Here is a 9,489-nt window from a genome sequence, read left to right on the forward strand (position 1 = left end):
TGTGGTGCTGACCCTATAGCGGTAAACACAACAATATGTGAATCCTTTACGATAGATCCCACAGACACTGGAGCTCTTCAGATGAACTACGGAATTTCAAGATTATCATATCTTGCAATTTTTTGAGACCAAATTAAGTTGGGTTATATGAAGTTCTTGGACATTTTACTTTAGATAAGTGAAATGAAAGATATAAACCAGCTGAAACATCGCAGCTCCTTGGTTGAGCATTAATAACAAGCACGAAGCAGCTTTCCATCTATTTTGTAGAGAGTACGAAGTATCTGATGGTATCATTACCTCGATACGAAAGGCCAGAGTTTACCTCTTAGCAGCTCAAGCGTATGGAACAGATTCATCATTCGGGTATTATGTACCACCCATGTTCTTAGCTGCGACTGCTTTTTGGGGGTCGTCATGAAAGTGGGCATACTTAGGATATTATTATTATTATTGTAAATTTCAAATGTACAAATGCAAAGAACAATTTACCAGAATCTACAGAACTGGAATAAATTGTGATCATAACAGTAACAACAAATTCGCTTTTCCTCCTGCAGACCAAAAGATTGACTCTGATCAATAGGCATTGGTCAATATGATGCACAGTTACGTGTACATACTTTGCCTTCTCCTAATGTATTATTACCGTAGTGCTTGAGAGCCATACTAGCATGTAAAATATTACCACATACACACACAGCATGGCCGTCATTATAAACACTTCCAGCTAGAGAGAATCATTACGGAATATGTGTTTACATACGTGCATAATGTACTCGTACTGTTCGCCGACTCGTGGAACACATTCAAAATCGTTCCATAGAAATTCTACATAGCAATCCTCCGTGTGAAGCGAGCGGCGCCTTGACAAGCGCTTGTGCGAAAAGGCCAACGTTGAAGCCACCACTGAACACAAAAGTACGAACACTGAAAGACAAACAGGACAACAGGATATTTGTATTTAGATCTATAGTCTTGTTTAAGGTTATCGAACGATTTTTGTCACTTTTAAACTATATAATAACAATATTTTGTGCAATAACAAATGTATTACCCATTACTATTATTCTTCGCGCTTCAACAGCTTTATGGACGCTGGGTACGTGTCTGGTATTTGCATTTCCATTCCTAAGCTCATCATCGATGGCTTGCTTCAGATAGTCGACGATCAGATACATTACGCCACTTATTTCCTTTTCCAAAATATTAAAGCAAATGAAATCATATAGACATGAATCTAGAGGATATGGGGTCTGAGGCCGCCGTTTGATTCTGTGTTTCCGGGCATAAGGCATGGTTAAAGCAAGGCTATAAAATGTTGCATTGTAGTTAAAGAGCCACACTGTGTGCTGCCGGTTGCTGCACTACGCATCTGCGAGGTCCTTCAAAGATTTCAGATATCTGACAAGCCTGACCGACTAGTTTTCGAACAATATTTCCCAATAGCAAATGTCCTTCGTATGCATTGGAAAGACAAGACCACGCTGGGATTTAATCGGTACTGATTCCAAAATCAGCTTCTTCCATGCTATTGTTTTACCTGAGTTTTTTTGGCGGACGGCGCAGACCGGCCCAGGCCACAGCTGCAGCGATAATCTGGGCAGGTTTTTTTCTTGTGTGGGCCGCACGCGTTTCCATTTATGTCGGACCAGTTCGTGATAAATCAATCTTTTGCTTTTATTTTTTTATCTTTAGCATTACAGCCTTATAAGACGTGTTTTGCATAATTCTTCATTCAACTGACCGGAAAGGCGTTGTATATGCTCTGTTTTACAGTTGAAAGATGTTCGTGGTCACAGGAACTTTTATTATTATTTTCAAGGTCTTTAGGCCTTCCGACTTTCATTTTCAAAATGACCAAGTGTTTTTTTGGTGAGTGCCTTTTCCCCATTGATTTGGCTAATATTTTATGGAAGCGCTCTAACTAGTGCAAAACAAAAATTCAGTTACTGAACGCTGATTATTAGCAGTAAATTACGTTTTTACTTCTACACTTATATTCAGATGACACTCAGTAGGCTAGGAGTACAGCTACTCTAGCTGCTTCTAGTACTAGCTCTCCGTGAAGAGCCGCCGCATTCAGAATTTTGGACCGGCTAGGTAGCTCCAAATAAGTTAAAAGATACATACATTATTGTTTATTATTATGTAATCAATCATATATATATACAATACAGTATATAATATGTATTGCTACGAGCCACTTGCTACTTGAAGTAACTCTATGTGAAATTAGGCAATGGGGTGTGGTAAAGACGACATTGTGTCCCTGTGCGATTTCAAAGGTTAAGCGTTTTATCCGTATTGTGGAGGAAAGACTTGCAAATGGTCGTCAAAAACACACGCGTCTATAAAAATACCGTAGCTCTAAAATTTCGTATGACTTAGAGCAGATTCTCCGCACCGTTAAGACTTTGTGTACTCCTGTGAACCAATTAACTTTGTCTCAATAAATTCAAAAAAAAATACTGTTAATCCAATAAGCACAATTACTCTAGAAGTACGTTTAACGAACACATGAGAAAACAGGACTACCATATCATCTAAACCGACGAAACGCGTTTTACTGCTCCTTCGACTCAGTGCCTCACTCAGAAATACAGTTTCTTCTATAGTTAGTAGAAAGGACAGATAATATATAGGAAGACAGTACGGGATGAATATGTGTGAAGATAACCCTCAAAGGTGATCGTTCTGACCCAAGCTGCCTGCGAGGTCGTCATCTCTGTATTGTAACTGCATTCGTTATCCTCTCTCTATGTTTGAGGATAGTTCGAAATACGGCGACCTTTCTGAACTCGCGATATTACAGTGCAAGGCGTCGTAATTTCGAACAGTCAAATCGCTGAAGACTATAGATTTAACACATGAAACAGGTTGATTTTTCGCAGAAAGGCTCCAAATACCGTCAATCTTTCCTTCAAATTGAAAGACAGTGTTTTCTTAAAACAGTCACAGATCAAAGCAAGTAGATTTCAAGTTACCACGTTAGATTAGAGATCCAGTTGGTCTAAGTTCTATAGATTTTATGAAATACATTTTTATTCGTTAATACTATTTACCGATAAAAATACATCCACTTCTAGTCAAAGGCGTCCAGATCGTCCGAATACAGATATCTAGAAGTGCTCTCAGAACTCAGAGTTATACGCACGAGCAAAATTAGCACGACGTCCTGTCTGTCCAGGACAGAATTTTGTCAGCACCTTTGAATAATGTCCATGTTGCTATGGTGTATACGTTTTGCTAGCGCAGAAGCAGTCTCTATTGCTGTGCCGTTCCAATAGCTTCTTTTTGACTTCGATGATGTGACGGTAAGACCGCTTGTTTGAGTTAGCCCCCTGACGTCTACGTCAAAATAAAATCTAGTATTCTACTAGTAGTAGCAGCAGACCATTTGACTGAACCAGCCGGACGCCATCTGTATAGAGCGACCTATTATTGCACATACATATACCCTCTTCTTATTATAACGACGACTAATTTAATCACTGAACAATATTCAGGTCAAATATCAAGGTATTACGAGAAGCAAGGACGTCCTTACACAACGATACTCGGTGCCTAGATATTATCAGCCTCATAAGGATGGAGCAAAAAAATAAGGGTTCAGAGGGCTTGGCCAATGGATTCAGCTTGTGTCAATATATATATATATATATATATATATACTTAATCTATTTATATATTTTTTATATTATATAATATAAATAAAAACATATAAATCAGACCGTAAGGAGTTGACGTTTTTTGGAACAACGGCGATCAGGGTGGTTGTCAAAAAACAATGACTAATTTTAATGGTAGTCGTCTTTGGGCTTGTGTTAACAGGTTGTAGGAAGCATCTTTTTAGTCCAATGCATCCCAGACCCGAAGTAACTGTTTCCAGCTAACATTTTCTTATACAACTGTAATTGCACGACTCAATCGAATCAAGTTTTCTGTTCTGGTTTCTGTTTAATGTTGCAACCGATAAAAGTCGTTAAACGATATTACCTCAATAAACAGAGGATTAAGCCGTTCAAAATCGTGTGCCAGTTGCAACAAACGATAAATCTAATTAGTTCTGGCGCGAAGGTCGACATTGTTGCACTAATGATCCTTTACCATTTAAAATTTTCAATAAAAAGCGTTTTCCACGGTATCACTGCTAGATTATTTCTAACCATATGCACTAGTCCATAGATTTGGGCTAAGCAAAGTAGGCAACAAACAGTAACTCTCTTAAGCGAGGTTGTCGCTGATCATATCTTTTCTGAAAACTTTGTCAGATCTTGCGAATAGGCAATGAATTCACATCTGCCACAAGAGACGGCCTTAGTTAAGCGCCGGTTTCGGGGGCATACTAAACGAATCGTGTATCTATACTCGGTTTCAGGCCTAAACTAGCTTACGTCTCCTTCAACTTAGAAGGCAAATTCGTTACCACTACGCCGACCGGGGGACGCTGCTGTAGTTACTTCTACAGAAATGTCTCAATTTCTCCTTGATACTGCTATTAGCTATGAATTACTTCAAAAGGCTGAGGGCCCCGTCCAGCGAGCACTGAATCGAGCGCCCACGCCCGGTTTCCTACCTATCCTTAAGTTTAGTGAAGAAGTTTATAAGAAATGTTACTGCTGGTGCTGTTAGATTTTTCTAGCGCAAGTTTTTTTTCAAGGCCTGTCAACGTTTGCATGATTTGCGTCGTCTTTAAACGCATATGGGCTCAACCATTTCTTTTTCTCTTGATCAGACGACTTATATACTTATTGTTTATTTTTCTTGCCAGTTATTCAAATTGGCCCGATGTTTGCCACTAAAGTTAGCGTTCCCTATCTCCATGCCCATCCGGCCTAAAGCATTTTGATAGCCGTAGCATTGGACGCTGTTAATTTTGCAATTGCTGATGACGGCCGACATCGGTGCTGCCCCTCAGCTGGTGCCGGAAAGTAACAGCTGCTGCGTGCACCGATCGCTTTGCACCGTGGTGTTATGCAATAACGATTCGGGGTAACAATGCGCGGCCTCTTGCCGCTGCTGCTACTACCCTACCCAGCGACCATCAACAAAGCGGAAGTCAATGACCTATTTGCCAATTCGGTTGTCCGCGGACATCGCCATTATAGTGGCTTACTGCTGTGTCAGCCAATATCATCGGTGACATCACATCTGTAGACAAAGTCACTTGTCGTCTATTCCTGTTCGAATGGTATTCGTCCAACGTACCGTTGCGGAAGGGATGAACATCTACGTCAGTAGCCACGGCGGGGATTTACTTCGGCGCCAGTTACTAGGGATGGCTACGAAGAGCTGCCGTTTTGTCCAGCGCAGGCTGACAGGCAGCCATCAACAAATTGTCGCTGCAAGCTACCAGCCTGCACTATAATGTAGACCGAGACTATGAAGTTTAAAAAGTTTGTTGGCAGTTTGAAAGAAAGAAAGAAAGAAAAAGTTTTCTATAAACTTTCCTTTAAATTGTTAGAAAAAAAACTTTTGCCTCACCCTGTACAGTATCAGCAATATCGAACGAAAGCAGCTTGTAAGAGGTGCAGATAGCAAGCAAATAAGCGGTCAATTGCAGATTTTACCGACATTTCCCGTTTCGTTGTTTTTTCTCCACTAAGCTTTGCCGGTGGCAGACCTGGCGCATATTTCAGGGAACAATACGCCGTTGAAGGCACGACGAGCTTCAAGGCAAACTGAAGTCATCGGCAGCGTCGTCTTGCAACGCAGGGCTGATAGTCGAAAGTGAAATGATAGTGTGTTTAGGCTATTAGCTATTGCGGCGGGTATAATGCATAATAGTATAAGTTGTTTTTGGAAGACGCTGAAGACGACGTTAGTTTGTTTGGATAGCAAGGCTAAACAGATAGTAATCGGCTGAAGTGTAGCGCGAAGAAAGAATTGACGTTTGCGAAGAATACTTACGCGAGCAAGGTTCTTGATACTTTTACGTGTGTGGGTGTGTGTGTCTATAGCGAGAGTCGTACAAACGAATGTGCTACTATAGTTGAGTCGTTTAGTAAGTTGCTGGACGGAATGGCTATAAAAATGATAATTTTCGTTTTCATTTTCGAAAAAGATACGTACAGGGACAAGAAGTGCCTACGTTAACGCACGAAGGCCAGCAAATGGTAGGAAGGACGCTCTGAATAATTAAGATCCCCACGATCATAATAAATTAATATCAGATAAAAAGACGTCCACAAACGATAATGATAATCCATTCTTCGACAAACAAGCATCATAATGAATCGAATGAAATTGACGCCTGAAGACCCAGTCGATTACGCTATTGCTTTATCATGCTAAAAACGGTTAGCCGAAGCTTTGTTTTTTCTTGTAAACGAGAAAATGGGTCAAGAAGTTGGTCCTTACTCTGTCTGCCCCATTTTGTCCACAGTTCGCTATTCTTTGAAGTATCATATGCGCATAAAAATAGACGCTGTGCTGAAAGTCATCAAATAAAGACTAGTTCAAATTGTGTAACTTTCTTTAGCTTTTGTCGCATCGAATGCATAAACAACTGCAAACTCGTGACCGCTTTAACTTAGCTAAAAATACTGTATAAAATCAAGGAAACGTCCTCACTTAACTAACATGTATTAGAAGATGTGAAGTAACGACAATTCGAGGGAGTCGAGTTAAAATTCATATTAACAATAATTATAATAAAAAAAAAAAAAAAAAAAAAAACATTGTCTACGCTTCCTGTATTAAGCTTGTACATATACCGGTTATTTGGATCCTTATACATACTCTCCTTCAAGTATCACTACCTCATCAGTATAATATATGGGATAATATTTTAGTCTCAAAAAGGAAGCGGGACAATGATGGGTAGTTCAGTACAACCTTAACCACCAGCTATCCAAACAAATTACTACAGTTAGACGTTGTCCTATATCAATCAATCAGGTGATATGAGCCGCATTTGCAATGCCGGGGATCTCAGCAGTCTGTATAGAAATTTTTTTTTTGTGAGTAGTGCGGTCGACATGAGTGTGACCGATTTCAGCTTCATGCCCTCATAAGCCCACGTCGCGAACATAACGCTGGGGGTGCTATATGTTAGATTTTTAAAATAATAGTCCATCAGCTCACTGTGCAATGGTAAAACCACAATAGGATCATGAATGCGTCTATTTGATACTTAAGAGCCATTGTTTTAAGACAAGCGGTCATTATGGGATTGTTATCATGAAGAAGCAAGATTTTTTTTTCTTTCGTTTGCATTTTGGCTAGCCATATCAACCTTATTTATAATATATTGCATAATAACCGCATTTCATTTTCCAGATATAGTGCCAACTTGCGGAATCTCTCTTGCGATAAAGTATATTCGGAAATACAGTCTGTTCAAAACATTGCCACAAAATGTCAGGAGCATTACCCGAACATAACTACTTTCTCATTTAATCATATGATAAATTAGAGGTGCCTGTACGTATTCCGTGTTAACTAGTAGCTAGCTATACTATAATATTAGATAATGGAATACTTACAGAACTCGGTGAGCGGACCCGCTTCATCCTTTTGGAAATACTCATTTATCCGGCTTAACCAATCTCCGACGAGTTGACATACCCCCCGTGCTGGAGGACTATCGCGTACCAGCTCTTCGATAAGGCCGCCTCCAGCCTGAATGATCGGTGTAAACGATATCATCCCAGAATCAATCTCCAATCTTGGATCTTACGTTCACCTTTGAGATGTTCGTTGTTGACGATAAGGACGGATGTAGGAAACGCCGCTTTTTTGTTGCGACAAGTCGAAGCTTCCCGCTGCCGATAAGCGAAAAAAAAGCTTAATATGGAACAGTGTGTTACCTTATTTTACTTAAATTACCAGTTATCACAGCATGACGATACTTCGAGGGACCTGATTGAATGAAGTCTAAAGTCCGATCATAACTTTAGTGTAAGATTGCTCGAGAACGACGAAATAACACCAAGCATACCGGCATTAAATGGACAATGCGCATGGTCTACATCATAGTCTCACATTTGATACAGAAGACGTCAACACACTGCACATATCCAGCCGTATGGGACGAATTCCACATCATTCACTTATTATATAACATCGTAGCGTCAGTCCGGACTCAGTCACAAAGATTATGATGGCCACTTGTTATGTATACACGCATAAGTTCGCGCTTAACAGCATTCTTGAACGGCCCAACACACATGTCCAGATGGGCTAGACGGGATTCGATCGTTTCCATTGCTTGCTCGCCATTGCTTTTACTTAACTACCTGCTCGCCTTCATGTCGGTAGATTGCATAATAGGCAAAAATGTTTTACGATCATAGACCGCGTTTCATCGACGCATTATATAATCCGACAGCCACAGGTTCAGAGGCAACAGCCATCTGATATAGTGTCTCATTCAGCTGTTTTTCGCTGCTGTTCGGAAGAGCTGCGAAGGAAAGGGAAAAATTGGACGGGGATTGATCAGAGAAAATGGTGGCAAGCAGCGCGGACACTGGCTTTCGGTAAGAGCCCTGTTATGTGGTATGGACTAGATTTTCATCATTCCATTTAATAGCTGTAAGATTTTCTAGCTTTTAGCGCTTATAGGCTATATTATAGTGGCTGTGAGGTCTATATCCTAGCTAAGCTGAAAGAAGATGTATTTGATTCAAGAGCATTGCATAAGTTTGAAAACAAAATAAGTGTGAGAGTATAGAAAGTATAGAAATCATAATAATAGTAATTTCAATTCAATCAGGACTTCAGTGCTTCTTGATAGTACTTGAGTCTGAAACGGAGCTTGACTTTACAGCCACAGAGTCTGCCCCTCAACTGTGATAATCACTGAACCGTCAATAATTAATTTGCTTAATTGCTAACGTCTTAGCCAATATTGGGCCGACATTAATACGCATTGAAGTTAATGGACTATTTTTTTTTTTTACCTATTTACTGGTCCCCATTTAATGACGGCTGCAAAACTCGTTTGGAAAATGTTTCTATATTTTTAATAAAAGCCACATGTTTTTAGTTTGTGTTTGTTTAATAATTTACTTTCATTTGGAGTATAGCGATATAAAATAAGGCAATCGGCATTATTATCGCTACATATAAAGCTAAAGACACTTTACTATAACCCTAGTCAAAATCGTCAAAGGTTTTTAAGCATCTATAGGATAAAAAACAAAGTGCATAGTGCTTTTGCACATGTTTCAATATACTGTAATTACTATTAATTATTACCGAGAGGTCATTCTGTCATGTTTCCAGCACTTAAAAAACATTTGCTTAGACGTTCAAAAAATAGGTTCTCAGGTGCAAGATCTCACACAACTCCGATGGCGATTTATTAGTTATTGAAAATCCTTTTATAAATCTTATGTGATCTCAACACTAGGCTCTCCTTGCACAAATAGATTACATCTGATGATATTTTATAATACTTTGAGAATGTATGAAACTATAAACAGCTTAGATAAATGTGTACAGCTCTCAAACTTACGAAACCGTGTTGTTTTAGACGACCCA

At 39.6% G+C, this 9,489-nt stretch overlaps 1 protein-coding gene across 2 annotated transcripts in view; it reads right to left on the bottom strand.

The window, feature by feature from the left end:
- LOC111265200 (apoptosis-resistant E3 ubiquitin protein ligase 1) overlaps window positions 1-8,341 on the bottom strand; it is a 23,808-nt gene extending 15,467 nt beyond the window's left edge. The window contains exons 1-3 of one of the 2 annotated variants that reach the window (XM_022841677.2): window positions 7,946-8,341; window positions 7,491-7,769; window positions 767-930 (exon numbers count right to left, since the gene is read on the bottom strand). In XM_022841677.2, coding sequence (XP_022697412.1) covers window positions 767-930; window positions 7,491-7,653 — 327 coding nt within the window. In that variant the 5' untranslated portion in view covers window positions 7,654-7,769; window positions 7,946-8,341. Of the gene's footprint in view, window positions 1-766; window positions 931-7,490 lie in introns of both variants that reach the window. The other variant, XR_002683328.2, reaches the window with a different exon arrangement.
- Window positions 8,342-9,489: the final 1,148 nt, after the last annotated feature.

The sequence above is a fragment of the Varroa jacobsoni genome, unplaced genomic scaffold (assembly GCF_002532875.2).
Source record: "Varroa jacobsoni isolate VJ856 unplaced genomic scaffold, vjacob_1.0 scaffold_943, whole genome shotgun sequence".
Classification (NCBI taxonomy): Eukaryota; Metazoa; Arthropoda; class Arachnida; order Mesostigmata; family Varroidae; genus Varroa; species Varroa jacobsoni.